The sequence below is a fragment of the Oncorhynchus clarkii genome, unplaced genomic scaffold (genome assembly GCF_045791955.1).
Source record: "Oncorhynchus clarkii lewisi isolate Uvic-CL-2024 unplaced genomic scaffold, UVic_Ocla_1.0 unplaced_contig_1469_pilon_pilon, whole genome shotgun sequence".
In the NCBI taxonomy this organism is placed as follows: Eukaryota; Metazoa; Chordata; class Actinopteri; order Salmoniformes; family Salmonidae; genus Oncorhynchus; species Oncorhynchus clarkii.
The window spans coordinates 307828-330000 of NW_027257951.1; the positions used below are offsets into that span (position 1 = coordinate 307828).

Genomic DNA, 22173 nt, shown 5'->3' on the forward strand with positions numbered 1-22173 from the left:
CTCCTTTCCATCAAGTCAGGTAGTCCATGTGTTATTATAATCACCTGTTTATAGATGTCTCCTTTCCATCAAGTCAGGTAGTCCATGTGTTATTATAATCACCTGTTTATAGATGTCTCCTTTCCATCAAGTCAGGTAGTCCATGTGTTATTATAATCACCTGTTTATAGATGTCTCCTTTCCACCAAGTCAGGTAGTCCATGTGTTATTATAATCACCTGTTTATTCTTTATAGATGTCTCCTTTCCATCAAGTCAGGTAGTCCATGTGTTATTATAATCACCTGTTTATAGATGTCTCCTTTCCACCAAGTCAGGTAGTCCATGTGTTATTATAATCACCTGTTTATAGATGTCTCCTTTCCATCAAGTCAGGTAGTCCATGTGTTATTATAATCACCTGTTTATAGATGTCTCCTTTCCATCAAGTCAGGTAGTCCATGTGTTATTATAATCACCTGTTTATTCTTTATAGATGTCTCCTTTCCATCAAGTCAGGTAGTCCATGTGTTATTATAATCACCTGTTTATAGATGTCTCCTTTCCACCAAGTCAGGTAGTCCATGTGTTATTATAATCACCTGTTTATAGATGTCTCCTTTCCATCAAGTCAGGTAGTCCATGTGTTATTATAATCACCTGTTTATAGATGTCTCCTTTCCACCAAGTCAGGTAGTCCATGTGTTATTATAATCACCAGTTTATTCTTTATAGATGTCTCCTTTCCATCAAGTCAGGTAGTCCATGTGCTATTATAATCACCTGTTTATAGATGTCTCCTTTCCACCAAGTCAGGTAGTCCATGTGTTATTATAATCACCTGTTGATAGATGTCTCCTTTCCATCAAGTCAGGTAGTCCATGTGTTATTATAATCACCTGTTTATTCTTTATAGATGTCTCCTTTCCACCAAGTCAGGTAGTCCATGTGTTATTATAATCACCTGTTTATAGATTTCTCCTTTCCATCAAGTCAGGTAGTCCATGTGTTATTATAATCACCTGTTTATAGATGTCTCCTTTCCACCAAGTCAGGTAGTCCATGTGTTATTATAATCACCTGTTTATAGATGTCTCCTTTCCACCAAGTCAGGTAGTCCATGTGTTATTATAATCACCTGTTTATAGATGTCTCCTTTCCACCAAGTCAGGTAGTCCATGTGTTATTATAATCACCTGTTTATAGATGTCTCCTTTCCATCAAGTCAGGTAGTCCATGTGTTTTTATAATCACCTGTTTATAGATGTCTCCTTTCCATCAAGTCAGGTAGTCCATGTGTTTTTATAATCACCTGTTTATAGATGTCTCCTTTCCACCAAGACAGGTAGTCCATGTGTTATTATAATCACCTGTTTATAGATGTCTCCTTTCCATCAAGTCAGGTAGTCCATGTGTTATTATAATCACCTGTTTATAGATGTCTCCTTTCCACCAAGTCAGGTAGTCCATGTGTTATTATAATCCCCTGTTTATAGATGTCTCCTTTCCACCAAGTCAGGTAGTCCATGTGTTATTATAATCACCTGTTTATAGATGTCTCCTTTCCACCAAGTCAGGTAGTCCATGTGTTATTATAATCACCTGTTTATAGATGTCTCCTTTCGGTCAAGTCAGGTAGTCCATGTGTTATTATAATCACCTGTTTATAGATGTCTCCTTTCCATCAAGTCAGGTAGTCCATGTGTTATTATAATCACCTGTTTATAGATGTCTCCTTTCCATCAAGTCAGGTAGTCCATGTGTTTTTATAATCACCTGTTTATAGATGTCTCCTTTCCATCAAGTCAGGTAGTCCATGTGTTTTTATAATCACCTGTTTATAGATGCCTCCTTTCCATCAAGTCAGGTAGTCCATGTGTTATTATAATCACCTGTTTATAGATGCCTCCTTTCCATCAAGTCAGGTAGTCCATGTGTTATTATAATCACCTGTTTATAGATGTCTCCTTTCCATCAAGTCAGGTAGTCCATGTGTTTTTATAATCACCTGTTTATAGATGTCTCCTTTCCACCAAGACAGGTAGTCCATGTGTTATTATAATCACCTGTTTATTCTTTATAGATGTCTCCTTTCGGTCAAGTCAGGTAGTCCATGTGTTATTATAATCACCTGTTTATAGATGTCTCCTTTCCACCAAGTCAGGTAGTCCATGTGTTTTTATAATCACCTGTTTATTCTTTATAGATGTCTCCTTTCCATCAAGTCAGGTAGTCCATGTGTTATTATAATCACCTGTTTATAGATGTCTCCTTTCGGTCAAGTCAGGTAGTCCATAAAGGTCATTTCCCATTGAGACAACATCTGCAGCGTTTACCATGTCTGTGATCTCCATCTGTCTATAATCAGCCTGAGGAGGTCTATAACCAGCCTAAGTAGGTCTATAACCAGCTTGAGGAGGTCTAAAACCAGCCTGAGGAGGTCTATAACCAGCCTAAGTAGGTATATAACCAGCCTAAGTAGGTCTATAACCAGCCTGAGGAGGTCTATAACCAGCCAGAGGAGGTCTATAACCAGCCTGAGGAGGTCTATAGCCAGCCTGAGGAGGTCTATAACAAGCCTGAGGAGGTCTATATCAAGCCTGAGGAGGTCTATAACCAGCCTGAGGAGGTCTATAACCAGCATGAGTAGGTCTATAACTTCATTAGGTTGAATGTGATAGTTTGCCTATAACCAGCCTGAGGAGGTCTATAACCAGCCTGAGGAGGTCTATAACCAGCCTGAGGAGGTCTACAACCAGCCTGAGTAGGTCTATAACTCCATTAGGTTGAATGTGATAGTATGCCTATAACCAGCCTTAGAAGGTCTATAACCAGCCTGAGGTGGTCTATAACCAGCCTGAGGAGGTCTATAACCAGCCCGAGGAGGTCTATAACAAGCCTGAGGAGGTCTATAACTCCATTAGGTTGAATGTGATTGTCTGTCTATAACCAGCCTGAGGAGGTCTATAATCAGCCTGAGGAGGTCTATAACCAGCCTGAGGAGGTCTATAACCAACCTGAGTAGGTCTATAACCAGCCTGAGGAGGTCTATAACCAGCCTGAGGAGGTCTATAACTCCATTAGGGTGAATGTGGTAGTCTGTCTATAACCAGCCTGAGGAGGTCTATAATCAGCCTGCGGAGGTCTATAACCAGCCTGAGGAGGTCTATAACCAGCCTGAGGAGGTCTATATCCAGCCTGAGGAGGTCTATAACTCCATTAGGTTGAATGTGGTAGTCTGTCTATAACCAGCCTGAGGAGGTCTATAATCAGCCTGCGGAGGTCTATAACCAGCCTGAGGAGGTCTATAATCAGCCTGAGGAGGTCTATAACCAGCCTGAGAAGGTCTATAACCAGCCTGAGATGGTCTATAACTCCATTAGGTTGAATGTGGTAGTCTGTCTATAACCAGCCTGAGGAGGTCTATAATCAGCCTGCGGAGGTCTATAACCAGCCTGAGGAGGTCTATAACCAGCCTGAGGAGGTCTATATCCAGCCTGAGGAGGTCTATAACTCCATTAGGGTGAATGTGGTAGTCTGTCTATAACCAGCCTGAGGAGGTCTATAATCAGCCTGCGGAGGTCTATAACCAGCCTGAGGAGGTCTATAATCAGCCTGAGGAGGTCTATAACCAGCCTGAGAAGGTCTATAACCAGCCTGAGATGGTCTATAACTCCATTAGGTTGAATGTGATAGTCTGTCTATAACCAGCCTGAGGAGGTCTATAACCAGCCTGAGGAGGTCTATTCCAGCCTGAGGAGGTCTATAACTCCATTAGGTTGAATGTGATAGTCTGTCTATAACCAGCCTGAGGAGGTCTATAACCAGCCCAAGGAGGTCTATAACCAGCCTGAGGAGGCTATATCCAACCTGAGGAGGTCTATAACCAGCCTGAGGAGGTCTATAACCAGCCTGAGGATGTCTATAACTCCATTCCTATTCTATTCACAGTTTAGAGACATTGATCTAATTGGAAATGAGCTATAATCAGGCTGGTTAACATGATGCATGTCTGTTGAATTTGGAAAAATCCACTCGCACTCGGCCCCGCCCCACCTACTCAGCCAATCAGGAGCCGCTACTGCGTAACATTTGCTAAACGCTACGTGCTAAATAGTATGCAACAATGAGTGCATAGTATGCAATTGAAGTATGTAGTACACTGGTATGGGTATTCAGAGCTCCCTCTCTCTCCTCCTTCTCTCCTCTCGTTCTCTCCACTGTTCCCTCTGCCGGTCACTTCCCTCTCATCACCTGCAGTGGGCGGAGTCGTGACTGAGAGCTGTGCTCTGGTTGGCTAAGCTGGAAAGAGGCTGCAGCGACAGACCCACAGCATCCTCTACTCTCGCTTTCTCCCTCTCTCCTTTTCGCTCATCCCGCCACCCTTCTCTCTCTCTCTCTCTCTCTCTCTCTCTCTCTCTTTCTCTCTCTCTCTCTCTCTCTCTCTCTCTCTCTCTCCTTTCCTCTCCACACAGAGACACACGTGCCCCTGCCTGCCTGCCTGCTCAGTGACACTGCAGTACAGAGGACATAGCAGCAGCAGACAGACAGACAGGCAGAGAGGCACGCAGGCAGACCGACACGCAGGCAGAGAGACAGAAAGGCAGAGAGACAGGCAGGCAAAACAAGCCGACAGGCAGAACGTAGGAAGGTGTGTCGAGGCCTTGTCTCCTCTTCCTCCTCCTCCTCGAGAAGCAGAGATCCTGTTCTCCTGCGCTCTCCTTCAAGGACTTCCACACTCTGAGACCAAGAACTACTACTGCTACAATTCCTGTTCCTTTTTGTTACCAAGGAAATACTCCTGCTACTACTGCTACAGTTCCTGTTTGTTACCAAGGAAATACTCCTGCTACTACTGCTACAGTTCCTGTTTGTTACCAAGGAAATACTCTTGCTACTACTGCTACAATTCCTGTTCCGGTTTGTTACCAAGGAAATACTTCTGCTGCTACAATTCCTGTTCCGGTTTGTTACCAAGGAAATACTCCTGCTACTACTGCTACAGTTACTGTTCCTGTTTGTTACCAAGGAAATACTTCTGCTACTACTGCTACAATTCCTGTTCCTGTTTGTTACCAAGGAAATACTCCTGCTACTACTACTACAATTCCTGTTCCTGTTCCTGTTTGTTACCAAGGAAATACTCCTGCTACAACTGCTACAATTCCTGTTCCTGTTTGTTACCAAGGAAATACTCCTGCTATACTACTACAATTCCTGTTCCTGTTCCTGTTTGTTACCAAGGAAATACTGCAGCGCAGTGGATATTATCACGCACACGGAGGAGTGCTACTCTCTCCCTCTCTTTCTCTCACACAGTCACAGGCAGACAAATGGACGACTCTCTCTAACAGCGTATCAGTGGATTTCTCATTGTTTCGGGACTTCTCTTGCTGGCCTGGTGTGTGTAGTGGTGTGTGTAGTGGTGTGTGTAGTGTGTGTGTAGTGTGTGTTTTTATCAGAGGTCACGCCGCGTGCTGTGGGAGTGTGTGTGGGCGAGCCACCTTCTCTCAGGTCCCCTCCCCTCTCATCCTTTTCTACCTAATCTCTCTCTCTCTCTCTCTCTCTCTCTCTCTCTCTCTCTCTCTCTCTCTCTCTCTCTCTCTCTCTCTCTCCACCCCCCTCTCCTATTCACCCTTCTCTCCCTCTCCACACCTCACCAAACTCCTTCCCTCTCTTCCCCCTCTCTCTCTCTCCATCCTCACCACACCTCTCCCTCTCTTCCCTCTATCCTCTCTATTCCTCCGCCCCTCCATATCCCACGATGCCTTGCCCCAGGCCACTGCGCTAGGCCCCAGCAGTATGGGCAGAGCCTGGGAGGGGAGAGAGAGCTCTGATTGGTCCAGGTCGGGTCCCCCTTCCTTTGCTTCCAATGGGGGAGGACACCGAGAGCTCCAAAGTCAACCACAGCTTCCTGCGAGACTACGTCACCGAAGGTAGGTTTATAACACATTTAATTTTTACCTTAAGTAGGTTTATAACACCTCTGTTATCTTAAGTATGTCTATAACACCTCTGTCACCATATGTAGGTTTATAATATCACTATGTTACCTTACATAGGTTTATAATAGCTCTATGTCACCTTAAGTAGGCTCATAACACATTTTTTTATCTTAAGTAGGTTTATAACACCTCTGTTATCTTAAGTAGGTTTATAACAATTTTGTTATCTTAAGTAGGTTTATAACACTTCTGTTATCTTAAGTAGGTTTATAAAACTTATGTTATCTTAAGTAGGTTTATAACACTTCGGTTATCTTAAGTAGGTTTATAACACCTCTATTATCTTAAGTAGGTTTATAACACCTCTGTTATCTTATAACGGCTCTATGTCACCTTAAGTAGGTTTATAACGTCTCAATGTCACCTTAAGTAGGTTTATAATACCACTATATAATCAAAGCTTATAATACATATATTTTACCTTAAGTAGGTCTACAATGGCTCTATGTCACATTAGGTAGGTTTATAATACCTCTATGTTAGATTAAGTTCGCGTATTATAACTCTGTCAAGTTACGTAGACCTAGAGCGCCACTTAGTTTCCGAAGGTAGGCTTCCAACATATCTCTGTTACCGAAGGTAGGCTTCAAACATATCTCTGTTACCGAAGGTAAGCTTCCAACACATCTCTGTTACCGAAGGTAGGCTTCCAAAATATCTCTGTTACCGAAGGTAGGCTTCCAATATATCTCTGTTACCGAAGGTAGGCTTCCAATATATCTCTGTTACCGAAGGTAGGCTTCCAATACATCTCTGTTACCGAAGGTAGGCTTATAGCATATCTCTGTTACCGAAGGTAGGCTTCCAATATATCTCTGTTACCGAAGGTAGGCTTATAGCATATCTCTGTTACCGAAGGTAGGCTTCCAATATATCTCTGTTACTGAAGGTAGGCTTACAATATATCTCTGTTACTGAAGGTAGGCTTCCAACACATCTCTGTTACCGAAGGTAGGCTTCCAACATATCTCTGTTACCGAAGGTAGGCTTCCAACACATCTCTGTTACCGAAGGTAGGCTTACAATATATCTCTGTTACCGAAGGTAGGCTTCCAATATATCGCTGTTACCGAAGGTAGGCTTATTGCATATCTCTGTTACCGAAGGTAGGCTTCCAACACATCAATTTAGGTAGGTTTATAATACCTCTCTGTCCACTCAAGTACACTTATAATGTTGGCGTACAACGGCACTACATGACAAAAGATAGGTCTACAACTAGTTTAGAATCAGAGATGTTTGTTTGAGAGAGAGAGAGATTTAGGGGTTCAGAGCTGGACTCCTCCGTGTTGCTGGCTGTCTCTGAACGTACATTATTAAGGACATTACCAGATCTAGAGGTAATGTCCTTAAAACTGAGCCCAGAATAGACCTGCTTGTTGAAGCTTCACCTCTCATTAGGACTGTGTGTGTTTTCTAGTCTACATCTGTGTGATGTGTGATCAATCAGTTTATTCCAGTTCAGAATGAAAATTATTTATTGTATTTTAGCAGCAAACAGTTCCAACCTAGACAGATATGTAAGAGTGTTTTTACTGGGGGGGGGGGGGGGGGGAATAAACACAAATATATATTCACATGAATACTTAATTGCAGTTTTATTTGTTTTGGTCTATATTGCATTTGTTTTAGGCATAAGGTCATAAAAATGTACCAATATTTACATATAGTTGCATATTTTCCTGACGTTACGTCCGAGGAAAACACAACATTTCTAAATTGGGCTGAAAAACTTTAAGAACCCCAGTGGTTCTGATCCCTTATGGGGTAGTAACAGTAGGATGCTGACTCAGTGGTTCTGAACCCTTATGGGGTAGTAACAGTAGGATGCTGACTCAGTGGTTCTGAACCCTTATGGGGTAGTAACAGTAGGATGCTGACTCAGTGGTTCTGAACCCTGATGGGGTAGTAACAGTATGATAGTAGGATGCTGACTCAGTGGTTCTGAACCCTTATGGGGTAGTAACAGTATGATAGTAGGATGCTGACTCAGTGGTTCTGATCCCTTATGGGTTAGTAATGGTAGGATGCTGACCCAGTGGTTCTGATCCCTTATGGGGTAGTAACAGTAGGATGCTGACTCAGTGGTTCTGAACCCTTATGGGGTAGTAACAGTAGGATGCTGACTCAGTGGTTCTGAACCCTGATGGGGTAGTAACAGTATGATAGTAGGATGCTGACTCAGTGGTTCTGAACCCTTATGGGGTAGTAACAGTATGATAGTAGGATGCTGACTCAGTGGTTCTGATCCCTTATGGGTTAGTAACGGTAGGATGCTGACCCAGTGGTTCTGAACCCTTATGGGGTAGTAACAGTAGGATGCTGACTCAGGGGTTCTGAACCCTTATGGGGTAGTAACAGTAGGATGCTGACTCAGTGGTTCTGATCCCTTATGGGGTAGTAACAGTAGGATGCTGACTCAGGGGTTCTGAACCCTTATGGGGTAGTAACAGTAGGATGCTGACTCAGGGGTTCTGAACCCTTATGGGGTAGTAACAGTAGGATGCTGACTCAGTGGTTCTGATCCCTTATGGGGTAGTAACAGTAGGATGCTGACTCAGTGGTTCTGATCCCCTGCCTAATGGGGTAGTACCGGTATGATAGTAGGATGCTGACTCAGTGGTTCTGATCCCTTATGGGGTAGTACCGGTATGATAGTAGGATGCTGACTCAGTGGTTCTGAACCCCTGCCTAATGGGGTAGTACCGGTATGATAGTAGGATGCTGACTCAGTGGTTCTGAACCCTTATGGGGTAGTACCGGTATGATAGTAGGATGCTGACTCAGTGGTTCTGATCCCCTGCCTAATGGGGTAGTACCGGTATGATAGTAGGATGCTGACTCAGTGGTTCTGATCCCTTATGGGGTAGTACCGGTATGATAGTAGGATGCTGACTCAGTGGTTCTGAACCCCTGCCTAATGGGGTAGTACCGGTATGATAGTAGGATGCTGACTCAGTGGTTCTGAACCCTTATGGGGTAGTAACAGAATGCTAGTAGGATGCTGACTCAGTGGTTCTGAACCCTTATGGGGTAGTAACAGTAGGATGCTGACTCAGTGGTTCTGAACCCTTATGGGGTAGTAACAGTATGATAGTAGGATGCTGACTCAGTGGTTCTGAACCCTTATGGGGTAGTAACAGTAGGATGCTGACTCAGGGGTTCTGATCCCTTATGGGGTAGTAACAGTAGGACGCTGACTCAGGGGTTCTGAACCCTTATGGGGTAGTAACAGTAGGATGCTGACTCAGGGGTTCTGAACCCTTATGGGGTAGTAACAGTAGGATGCTGACTCAGTGGTTCTGATCCCTTATGGGGTAGTAACAGTAGGATGCTGACTCAGTGGTTCTGATCCCCTGCCTAATGGGGTAGTACCGGTATGATAGTAGGATGCTGACTCAGTGGTTCTGATCCCTTATGGGGTAGTACCGGTATGATAGTAGGATGCTGACTCAGTGGTTCTGAACCCCTGCCTAATGGGGTAGTACCGGTATGATAGTAGGATGCTGACTCAGTGGTTCTGAACCCTTATGGGGTAGTTTCGGTATGATAGTAGGATGCTGAATCAGTGGTTCTGATCCCCTGCCTATTGGGGTAGTACCGGTATGATAGTAGGATGCTGACTCAGTGGTTCTGATCCCTTATGGGGTAGTACCGGTATGATAGTAGGATGCTGACTCAGTGGTTCTGAACCCCTGCCTAATGGGGTAGTACCGGTATGATAGTAGGATGCTGACTCAGTGGTTCTGAACCCTTATGGGGTAGTAACAGAATGATAGTAGGATGCTGACTCAGTGGTTCTGAACCCTTATGGGGTAGTAACAGTAGGATGCTGACTCAGTGGTTCTGAACCCTTATGGGGTAGTAACAGTATGATAGTAGGATGCTGACTCAGTGGTTCTGAACCCTTATGGGGTAGTAACAGTAGGATGCTGACTCAGGGGTTCTGATCCCTTATGGGGTAGTAACAGTAGGATGCTGACTCAGGGGTTCTGAACCCTCATGGGGTAGTAACAGTAGGATGCTGACTCAGGGGTTCTGAACCCTTATGGGGTAGTAACAGTAGGATGCTGACTCAGTGGTTCTGATCCCTTATGGGGTAGTAACAGTAGGATGCTGACTCAGTGGTTCTGATCCCCTGCCTAATGGGGTAGTACCGGTATGATAGTAGGATGCTGACTCAGTGGTTCTGAACCCCTGCCTAATGGGGTAGTACCGGTATGATAGTAGGATGCTGACTCAGTGGTTCTGAACCCTTATGGGGTAGTTTCGGTATGATAGTAGGATGCTGAATCAGTGGTTCTGATCCCCTGCCTAATGGGGTAGTACCGGTATGATAGTAGGATGCTGACTCAGTGGTTCTGATCCCTTATGGGGTAGTACCGGTATGATAGTAGGATGCTGACTCAGTGGTTCTGAACCCCTGCCTAATGGGGTAGTACCGGTATGATAGTAGGATGCTGACTCAGTGGTTCTGAACCCTTATGGGATAGTAACAGAATGATAGTAGGATGCTGACTCAGTGGTTCTGAACCCTTATGGGGTAGTAACAGTAGGATGCTGACTCAGTGGTTCTGAACCCTTATGGGGTAGTAACAGTATGATAGTAGGATGCTGACTCAGTGGTTCTGAACCCTTATGGGGTAGTAACAGTAGGATGCTGACTCAGGGGTTCTGATCCCTTATGGGGTAGTAACAGTAGGATGCTGACTCAGTGGTTCTGAACCCTTATGGGGTAGTAACAGTAGGATGCTGACTCAGTGGTTCTGAACCCTTATGGGGTAGTAACGGTATGATAGTAGGATGCTGACTCAGTGGTTCTGAACCCTTATGGGGTAGTACCGGTATGATGGTAGGATGCTGACTCAGTGGTTCTGATCCCTTATGGGGTAGTAACAGTAGGATGCTGACTCAGTGGTTCTGAACCCTTATGGGGTAGTAACAGTAGGATGCTGACTCAGTGGTTCTGAACCCTTATGGGGTAGTAACAGTATGATAGTAGGATGCTGACTCAGTGGTTCTGAACCCTTATGGGGTAGTAACAGTATGATAGTAGGATGCTGACTCAGTGGTTCTGAACCCTTATAGGGTAGTAACAGTATGATGCTGACTCAGTGGTTCTAAACCCTTATGGGGTAGTAACAGTATGATGGTAGGATGCTGACTCAGTGGTTCTGATCCCTTATGGGGTAGTAACAGTAGGATGCTGACTCAGTGGTTCTGAACCCTTATGGGGTAGTAACAGTAGGATGCTGACTCAGTGGTTCTGAACCCTGATGGGGTAGTAACAGTATGATAGTAGGATGCTGACTCAGTGGTTCTGAACCCTTATGGGGTAGTAACAGTATGATAGTAGGATGCTGACTCAGTGGTTCTGATCCCTTATGGGTTAGTAACGGTAGGATGCTGACCCAGTGGTTCTGAACCCTTATGGGGTAGTAACAGTAGGATGCTGACTCAGGGGTTCTGAACCCTTATGGGGTAGTAACAGTAGGATGCTGACTCAGTGGTTCTGATCCCTTATGGGGTAGTAACAGTAGGATGCTGACTCAGGGGTTCTGAACCCTTATGGGGTAGTAACAGTAGGATGCTGACTCAGGGGTTCTGAACCCTTATGGGGTAGTAACAGTAGGATGCTGACTCAGTGGTTCTGATCCCTTATGGGGTAGTAACAGTAGGATGCTGACTCAGTGGTTCTGATCCCCTGCCTAATGGGGTAGTACCGGTATGATAGTAGGATGCTGACTCAGTGGTTCTGATCCCTTATGGGGTAGTACCGGTATGATAGTAGGATGCTGACTCAGTGGTTCTGAACCCCTGCCTAATGGGGTAGTACCGGTATGATAGTAGGATGCTGACTCAGTGGTTCTGAACCCTTATGGGGTAGTACCGGTATGATAGTAGGATGCTGACTCAGTGGTTCTGATCCCCTGCCTAATGGGGTAGTACCGGTATGATAGTAGGATGCTGACTCAGTGGTTCTGATCCCTTATGGGGTAGTACCGGTATGATAGTAGGATGCTGACTCAGTGGTTCTGAACCCCTGCCTAATGGGGTAGTACCGGTATGATAGTAGGATGCTGACTCAGTGGTTCTGAACCCTTATGGGGTAGTAACAGAATGATAGTAGGATGCTGACTCAGTGGTTCTGAACCCTTATGGGGTAGTAACAGTAGGATGCTGACTCAGTGGTTCTGAACCCTTATGGGGTAGTAACAGTATGATAGTAGGATGCTGACTCAGTGGTTCTGAACCCTTATGGGGTAGTAACAGTAGGATGCTGACTCAGGGGTTCTGATCCCTTATGGGGTAGTAACAGTAGGACGCTGACTCAGGGGTTCTGAACCCTTATGGGGTAGTAACAGTAGGATGCTGACTCAGGGGTTCTGAACCCTTATGGGGTAGTAACAGTAGGATGCTGACTCAGTGGTTCTGATCCCTTATGGGGTAGTAACAGTAGGATGCTGACTCAGTGGTTCTGATCCCCTGCCTAATGGGGTAGTACCGGTATGATAGTAGGATGCTGACTCAGTGGTTCTGATCCCTTATGGGGTAGTACCGGTATGATAGTAGGATGCTGACTCAGTGGTTCTGAACCCCTGCCTAATGGGGTAGTACCGGTATGATAGTAGGATGCTGACTCAGTGGTTCTGAACCCTTATGGGGTAGTTTCGGTATGATAGTAGGATGCTGAATCAGTGGTTCTGATCCCCTGCCTAATGGGGTAGTACCGGTATGATAGTAGGATGCTGACTCAGTGGTTCTGATCCCTTATGGGGTAGTACCGGTATGATAGTAGGATGCTGACTCAGTGGTTCTGAACCCCTGCCTAATGGGGTAGTACCGGTATGATAGTAGGATGCTGACTCAGTGGTTCTGAACCCTTATGGGGTAGTAACAGAATGATAGTAGGATGCTGACTCAGTGGTTCTGAACCCTTATGGGGTAGTAACAGTAGGATGCTGACTCAGTGGTTCTGATCCCCTGCCTAATGGGGTAGTACCGTTATGATAGTAGGATGCTGACTCAGTGGTTCTGATCCCTTATGGGGTAGTACCGGTATGATAGTAGGATGCTGACTCAGTGGTTCTGACCCCCTGCCTAATGGGGTAGTACCGGTATGATAGTAGGATGCTGACTCAGTGGTTCTGATCCCTTATGGGGTAGTACCGGTATGATAGTAGGATGCTGACTCAGTGGTTCTGAACCCCTGCCTAATGGGGTAGTACCGGTATGATAGTAGGATGCTGACTCAGTGGTTCTGAACCCTTATGGGATAGTAACAGAATGATAGTAGGATGCTGACTCAGTGGTTCTGAACCCTTATGGGGTAGTAACAGTAGGATGCTGACTCAGTGGTTCTGAACCCTTATGGGGTAGTAACAGTATGATAGTAGGATGCTGACTCAGTGGTTCTGAACCCTTATGGGGTAGTAACAGTAGGATGCTGACTCAGGGGTTCTGATCCCTTATGGGGTAGTAACAGTAGGATGCTGACTCAGTGGTTCTGAACCCTTATGGGGTAGTAACAGTAGGATGCTGACTCAGTGGTTCTGAACCCTTATGGGGTAGTAACGGTATGATAGTAGGATGCTGACTCAGTGGTTCTGAACCCTTATGGGGTAGTAACGGTATGATGTTGACTCAGGGGTTCTGATCCCTTATGGGGTAGTAACAGTATGATGTTGACTCAGGGGTTCTGATCCCTTATGGGGTAGTCCCGGTATGATGGTAGGATGCTGACTCAGTGGTTCTGATCCCTTATGGGGTAGTACCGGTATGATGGTAGGATGCTGACTCAGTGGTTCTGATCCCTTATGGGGTAGTAACAGTAGGATGCTGACTCAGTGGTTCTGAACCCTTATGGGGTAGTAACAGTAGGATGCTGACTCAGTGGTTCTGAACCCTTATGGGGTAGTAACAGTATGATAGTAGGATGCTGACTCAGTGGTTCTGAACCCTTATGGGGTAGTAACAGTATGATAGTAGGATGCTGACTCAGTGGTTCTGAACCCTTATAGGGTAGTAACAGTATGATGCTGACTCAGTGGTTCTAAACCCTTATGGGGTAGTAACAGTATGATGGTAGGATGCTGACTCAGTGGTTCTGATCCCTTATGGGGTAGTAACAGTAGGATGCTGACTCAGTGGTTCTAATCCCTTATGGGGTAGTAACAGTAGGATGCTGACTCAGTGGTTCTGAACCCTTATGGGGTAGTAACAGTATGATAGTAGGATGCTGACTCAGTGGTTCTGAACCCTTATGGGGTAGTAACAGTAGGATGCTGACTCAGTGGTTCTAAACCCTTATGGGGTAGTAACAGTAGGATGCTGACTCAGTGGTTCTGAACCCTTATGGGGTAGTAACAGTATGATGCTGACTCAGTGGTTCTAAACCCTTATGGGGTAGTAACAGTATGATGGTAGGATGCTGACTCAGTGGTTCTGATCCCTTATGGGGTAGTAACAGTAGGATGCTGACTCAGTGGTTCTAAACCCTTATGGGGTAGTAACAGTAGGATGCTGACTCAGTGGTTCTGAACCCTTATGGGGTAGTAACAGTATGATGCTGACTCAGTGGTTCTAAACCCTTATGGGGTAGTAACAGTATGATAGTAGGATGCTGAGTCAGTGGTTCTGAACCCTTATGGGGTAGTAACAGTATGATAGTAGGATGCTGACTCAGTGGTTCTGATCCCTTATGGGGTAGTATCAGTAGGATGCTGACTCAGTGGTTCTGAACCCTTATGGGGTAGTAACAGTAGGATGCTGACTCAGTGGTTCTGAACCCTTATGGGGTAGTAACAGTATGATAGTAGGATGCTGACTCAGTGGTTCTGAACCCTTATGGGGTAGTAACAGTAGGATGCTGACTCAGTGGTTCTGAACCCTTATGGGGTAGTAACAGTAGGATGCTGACTCAGTGGTTCTGAACCCTTATGGGGTAGTAACAGTATGATAGTAGGATGCTGACTCAGTGGTTCTGAACCCTTATGGGGTAGTAACAGTAGGATGCTGACTCAGTGGTTCTAAACCCTTATGGGGTAGTAACAGTAGGATGCTGACTCAGTGGTTCTGAACCCTTATGGGGTAGTAACAGTAGGATGCTGACTCAGTGGTTCTGAACCCTTATGGGGTAGTAACAGTATGATGGTAGGATGCTGACTCAGTGGTTCTAAACCCTTATGGGGTAGTAACAGTATGATGGTAGGATGCTGACTCAGTGGTTCTGATCCCTTATGGGGTAGTAACAGTAGGATGCTGACTCAGTGGTTCTAAAACCTTATGGGGTAGTAACAGTAGGATGCTGACTCAGTGGTTCTGAACCCTTATGGGGTAGTAACAGTATGATGCTGACTCAGTGGTTCTAAACCCTTATGGGGTAGTAACAGTATGATAGTAGGATGCTGAGTCAGTGGTTCTGAACCCTTATGGGGTAGTAACAGTATGATAGTAGGATGCTGAGTCAGTGGTTCTGAACCCTTATGGGGTAGTAACAGAATGATAGTAGGATGCTGACTCAGTGGTTCTGAACCCTGATGGGGTAGTAACAGTATGATAGTAGGATGCTGACTCAGTGGTTCTGAACCCTTATGGGGTAGTAACAGAATGATAGTAGGATGCTGACTCAGTGGTTCTGAACCCTTATGGGGTAGTAACAGAATGATAGTAGGATGCTGAGTCAGTGGTTCTGAACCCTGATGGGGTAGTAACAGTATGATAGTAGGATGCTGACTCAGTGGTTCTGAACCCTTATGGGGTAGTAACAGAATGATAGTAGGATGCTGACTCAGTAGTTCTGAACCCTTATGGGGTAGTAACAGAATGATAGTAGGATGCTGACTCAGTGGTTCTGAACCCTTATGGGGTAGTAACAGTAGGATGCTGACTCAGTGGTTCTGAACCCTTATGGGGTAGTAACAGAATGATAGTAGGATGCTGACTCAGTGGTTCTGAACCCTTATGGGGTAGTAACAGTAGGATGCTGACTCAGTGGTTCTGAACCCTTTTTGGGTAGTACCGGTATGATAGTAGGATGCTGACTCAGTGGTTCTGATCCCCTGCCTAATGGGGTAGTACCGGTATGATAGTAGGATGCTGACTCAGTGGTTCTGATCCCTTATGGGGTAGTAACGGTATGATAGTAGGATGCTGACTCAGTGGTTCTGAACCCCTGCCTAATGGGGTAGTACCGGTATGATAGTAGGATGCTGACTCAGTGGTTCTGAACCCTTATGGGGTAGTAACAGAATGATAGTAGGATGCTGACTCAGTGGTTCTGAACCCTTATGGGGTAGTAACAGTAGGATGCTGACTCAGTGGTTCTGAACCCTTATGCGGTAGTAACAGAATGATAGTAGGATGCTGACTCAGTGGTTCTGAACCCTTATGGGGTAGTAACAGTAGGATGCTGACTCAGGGGTTCTGATCCCTTATGGGGTAGTAACAGTAGGATGCTGACTCAGGGGTTCTGAACCCTTATGGGGTAGTAACAGTAGGATGCTGACTCAGTGGTTCTGATCCCTTATGGGGTAGTAACAGTAGGATGCTGACTCAGTGGTTCTGATCCCCTGCCTAATGGGGTAGTACCGGTATGATAGTAGGATGCTGACTCAGTGGTTCTGATCCCTTATGGGGTAGTACCGGTATGATAGTAGGATGCTGACTCAGTGGTTCTGAACCTCTGCCTAATGGGGTAGTACTGGTATGATAGTAGGATGCTGACTCAGTGGTTCTGAACCCTTATGGGGTAGTTCCGGTATGATAGTAGGATGCTGAATCAGTGGTTCTGATCCCCTGCCTAATGGGGTAGTACCGGTATGATAGTAGGATGCTGACTCAGTGGTTCTGATCCCTTATGGGGTAGTACCGGTATGATAGTAGGATGCTGACTCAGTGGTTCTGAACCCTTATGGGGTAGTAACAGTATGATAGTAGGATGCTGACTCAGTGGTTCTGAACCCTTATGGGGTAGTAACAGAATGATAGTAGGATGCTGACTCAGTGGTTCTGAACCCTTATGGGGTAGTAACAGTAGGATGCTGACTCAGTGGTTCTGAACCCTTATGGGGTAGTAACAGTATGATAGTAGGATGCTGACTCAGTGGTTCTGAACCCTTATGGGGTAGTAACAGTAGGATGCTGACTCAGGGGTTCTGATCCCTTATGGGGTAGTAACAGTAGGATGCTGACTCAGTGGTTCTGAACCCTTATGGGGTAGTAACAGTAGGATGCTGACTCAGTGGTTCTGAACCCTTATGGGGTAGTAACGGTATGATAGTAGGATGCTGACTCAGTGGTTCTGAACCCTTATGGGGTAGTAACGGTATGATGTTGACTCAGGGGTTCTGATCCCTTATGGGGTAGTAACAGTATGATGTTGACTCAGGGGTTCTGATCCCTTATGGGGTAGTCCCGGTATGATGGTAGGATGCTGACTCAGTGGTTCTGATCCCTTATGGGGTAGTACCGGTATGATGGTAGGATGCAGACTCAGTGGTTCTAATCCCTTATGGGGTAGTAACAGTAGGATGCTGACTCAGTGGTTCTGAACCCTTATGGGGTAGTAACAGTAGGATGCTGACTCAGTGGTTCTGAACCCTTATGGGGTAGTAACAGTATGATAGTAGGATGCTGACTCAGTGGTTCTGAACCCTTATGGGGTAGTAACAGTATGATAGTAGGATGCTGACTCAGTGGTTCTGAACCCTTATGAGGTAGTAACAGTATGATGCTGACTCAGTGGTTCTAAACCCTTATGGGGTAGTAACAGTATGATGGTAGGATGCTGACTCAGTGGTTCTGATCCCTTATGGGGTAGTAACAGTAGGATGCTGACTCAGTGGTTCTAATCCCTTATGGGGTAGTAACAGTAGGATGCTGACTCAGTGGTTCTGAACCCTTATGGGGTAGTAACAGTATGATAGTAGGATGCTGACTCAGTGGTTCTGAACCCTTATGGGGTAGTAACAGTAGGATGCTGACTCAGTGGTTCTAAACCCTTATGGGGTAGTAACAGTAGGATGCTGACTCAGTGGTTCTGAACCCTTATGGGGTAGTAACAGTATGATGCTGACTCAGTGGTTCTAAACCCTTATGGGGTAGTAACAGTATGATAGTAGGATGCTGACTCAGTGGTTCTGATCCCTTATGGGGTAGTAACAGTAGGATGCTGACTCAGTGGTTCTAAACCCTTATGGGGTAGTAACAGTAGGATGCTGACTCAGTGGTTCTGAACCCTTATGGGGTAGTAACAGTATGATGCTGACTCAGTGGTTCTAAACCCTTATGGGGTAGTAACAGTATGATAGTAGGATGCTGAGTCAGTGGTTCTGAACCCTTATGGGGTAGTAACAGTATGATAGTAGGATGCTGACTCAGTGGTTCTGATCCCTTATGGGGTAGTAACAGTAGGATGCTGACTCAGTGGTTCTGAACCCTTATGGGGTAGTAACAGTAGGATGCTGACTCAGTGGTTCTGAACCCTTATGGGGTAGTAACAGTATGATAGTAGGATGCTGACTCAGTGGTTCTGAACCCTTATGGGGTAGTAACAGTAGGATGCTGACTCAGTGGTTCTGAACCCTTATGGGGTAGTAACAGTATGATAGTAGGATGCTGACTCAGTGGTTCTGAACCCTTATGGGGTAGTAACAGTAGGATGCTGACTCAGTGGTTCTAAACCCTTATGGGGTAGTAACAGTAGGATGCTGACTCAGTGGTTCTGAACCCTTATGGGGTAGTAACAGTAGGATGCTGACTCAGTGGTTCTGAACCCTTATGGGGTAGTAACAGTATGATGGTAGGATGCTGACTCAGTGGTTCTAAACCCTTATGGGGTAGTAACAGTATGATGGTAGGATGCTGACTCAGTGGTTCTGATCCCTTATGGGGTAGTAACAGTAGGATGCTGACTCAGTGGTTCTAAAACCTTATGGGGTAGTAACAGTAGGATGCTGACTCAGTGGTTCTGAACCCTTATGGGGTAGTAACAGTAGGATGCTGACTCAGTGGTTCTGAACCCTTATGGGGTAGTAACAGTATGATAGTAGGATGCTGACTCAGTGGTTCTGAACCCTTATGGGGTAGTAACAGTAGGATGCTGACTCAGTGGTTCTGAACCCTTATGGGGTAGTAACAGTATGATAGTAGGATGCTGACTCAGTGGTTCTGAACCCTTATGGGGTAGTAACAGTAGGATGCTGACTCAGTGGTTCTAAACCCTTATGGGGTAGTAACAGTAGGATGCTGACTCAGTGGTTCTGAACCCTTATGGGGTAGTAACAGTAGGATGCTGACTCAGTGGTTCTGAACCCTTATGGGGTAGTAACAGTATGATGGTAGGATGCTGACTCAGTGGTTCTAAACCCTTATGGGGTAGTAACAGTATGATGGTAGGATGCTGACTCAGTGGTTCTGATCCCTTATGGGGTAGTAACAGTAGGATGCTGACTCAGTGGTTCTAAAACCTTATGGGGTAGTAACAGTAGGATGCTGACTCAGTGGTTCTGAACCCTTATGGGGTAGTAACAGTATGATGCTGACTCAGTGGTTCTAAACCCTTATGGGGTAGTAACAGTATGATAGTAGGATGCTGAGTCAGTGGTTCTGAACCCTTATGGGGTAGTAACAGAATGATAGTAGGATGCTGACTCAGTGGTTCTGAACCCTGATGGGGTAGTAACAGTATGATAGTAGGATGCTGACTCAGTGGTTCTGAACCCTTATGGGGTAGTAACAGAATGATAGTAGGATGCTGACTCAGTGGTTCTGAACCCTTATGGGGTAGTAACAGAATGATAGTAGGATGCTGAGTCAGTGGTTCTGAACCCTGATGGGGTAGTAACAGTATGATAGTAGGATGCTGACTCAGTGGTTCTGAACCCTTATGGGGTAGTAACAGAATGATAGTAGGATGCTGACTCAGTAGTTCTGAACCCTTATGGGGTAGTAACAGAATGATAGTAGGATGCTGACTCAGTGGTTCTGAACCCTTATGGGGTAGTAACAGTAGGATGCTGACTCAGTGGTTCTGAACCCTTATGGGGTAGTAACAGAATGATAGTAGGATGCTGACACTGACAATATTTTCCTCTGATGTTACAGAAACTGATACTGTATTGATCTCTCTCTCTGTCTCTCTCTCTGTCTCTCTCTCTCTCTCTCTCTCTCTCTCTCTCTCTCTCTCTCTCTCTCTCTCTCTCTCTCTCTCTCTCTCTCTCTCTCTCTCTCTCTCTCTCTCTCTATACCCCCTTCCTCCCTCCCTCTCTCCTAGCTGATGTAATCTCTACAGTGGAGTTCAACCACACAGGAGATCTGCTGGCTACGGGGGACAAGGGAGGCAGAGTCGTCGTCTTCCAGAGAGAGACCGTGGTTGGTCACAAGGTGGTCATAGAGTGGTCATAGAATGGTATTAGTGGTCATAGAGGGGTCACAAGGTGCTCATAGAATTGTCATAGAGGGGTCATAGAATGGTCGTAGTGGTCATAGAGTGGTCATGGAATGGTCGTAGTGGTCATAGAATGGTAGTAGTGGTCATAGAGGGGTCATAGAGTGGTCAAAGAATGGTAGTAATGGTCATAGAGGGGTCATATAATGGTCATAGAATGGTAGTAGTGGTCATAGAGTGGTCATAGAATGGTAGTAGTGGTCATAGAGGGGTCATATAATGGTAGTAGTGGTCATATAATGGTAGTAGTGGTCATAGAGTGGTCAAAGAATGGTAGTAGTGGTCATGGAGTGGTCATAGAATGGTAGTAGTGGTCATAGAATGGTCATAGAATGGTAGTAGTGGTCATAGAGTGGTCAAAGAATGGTAGTAGTGGTCATAGAGTGGTCATAGAATGGTAGTAGTGGTCATAGAATGGTCATAGAATGGTAGTAGTGGTCATAGAGTGGTCATGGAATGGTAGTAGTGGTCATAGAATGGTCGTAGTGGTCATAGAGTGGTCATAGAATGGTCGTAGTGGTCATAGAGTGGTCATAGAGTGATCATAGAATGGTCATAGAATGGTCGTAGTGGTCATAGAGTGGTCATAGAATGGTAGTAGTAGTCATATAATGGTGGTAGTGGTCATAGAATGGTCATAGAATGGTAGTAGTTGTCATAGAGTTGTCATATAATGGTAGTAGTGGTCATAGAGTGGTCAAAGAATGGTAGTAGTGGTCATGGAGTGGTCATAGAATGGTAGTAGTGGTCATAGAATGGTCATAGAATGGTAGTAGTGGTCATAGAGTGGTCAAAGAATGGTAGTAGTGGTCATAGAGTGGTCATAGAATGGTAGTAGTGGTCATAGAATGATCATAGAATGGTAGTAGTGGTCATAGAGTGGTCATGGAATGGTAGTAGTGGTCATAGAGTGGTCATAGAATGGTCGTAGTGGTCATAGAGTGGTCATAGAATGGTCGTAGTGGTCATAGAGTGGTCATAGAGTGATCATAGAATGGTCATAGAATGGTCGTAGTGGTCATAGAGTGGTCATGTAGTGGTCATAGAGTGGTCGTAGTGGTCATAGAGTGGTCATAGAGTGGTCGTAATGGTCATAGAGTGGTCATAGAGTGGTCATAGAGTGGTCATAGAGTGGTCATAGAATGGTCGTAGTGGTCATAGAGTGGTCTTAGAATGGTCATAGTGGTCATAGAGTGGTCATAGTGTTCATAGAATTGTTGTAGTGGTCATAGAGCTGTCATAGAGTGGTCATAGAGTGGTCATAGAGTGGTCATAGAATGGTCGTAGTGGTCATAGAGTGGTCATAGAGTGGTCATAGAGTGGTCATAGAATGGTCGTAGTGGTCATAGAGTGGTCATAGAGTAGTCGTAGTCATCATAGAGTGGTCATAGAGTGGTCGTAGTGGTCATAGAGTGGTCATAGAGTGGTCGTAGTGGTCATAAAGTCACAGGTCATGTCCTTGTTATCTCTACTTCCACCTAATGTGTTTACTTGTTCACCTTCACTGGCTGGTGTAGACTGGTCGTCAGTGTGGTAACTTAGCTAGTGTCTGGTCAGTATATCATCAGTGTGCTAGCTAGTGTCTGGTCAGTATATCGTCAGTGTGCTAGCTAGTGTCTGGTCAGTGTGCTAGCTAGTGTCTGGTCAGTATATCATCAGTGTGCTAGCTAGTGTCTGGTCAGTATATCGTCAGTGTGCTAGCTAGTGTCTGGTCAGTATATTGTCAGTGTGGTATGGAAGT

General features: G+C 45.3%; 1 protein-coding gene across 1 annotated transcript in view; it reads left to right on the forward strand.

Annotated features, from left to right (window-relative positions):
- Nucleotides 1-5557: 5557 nt before the first annotated feature.
- LOC139394221 (serine/threonine-protein phosphatase 2A 55 kDa regulatory subunit B gamma isoform-like) overlaps nucleotides 5558-22173 on the forward strand; it is a 37486-nt gene continuing 20870 nt past the window's right edge. The window contains exons 1-2 of the mRNA XM_071142244.1: nucleotides 5558-5914; nucleotides 20259-20368. Coding sequence (XP_070998345.1) covers nucleotides 5851-5914; nucleotides 20259-20368 — 174 coding nt within the window. The 5' untranslated portion in view covers nucleotides 5558-5850. The remainder of the gene's footprint in view (nucleotides 5915-20258; nucleotides 20369-22173) is intronic.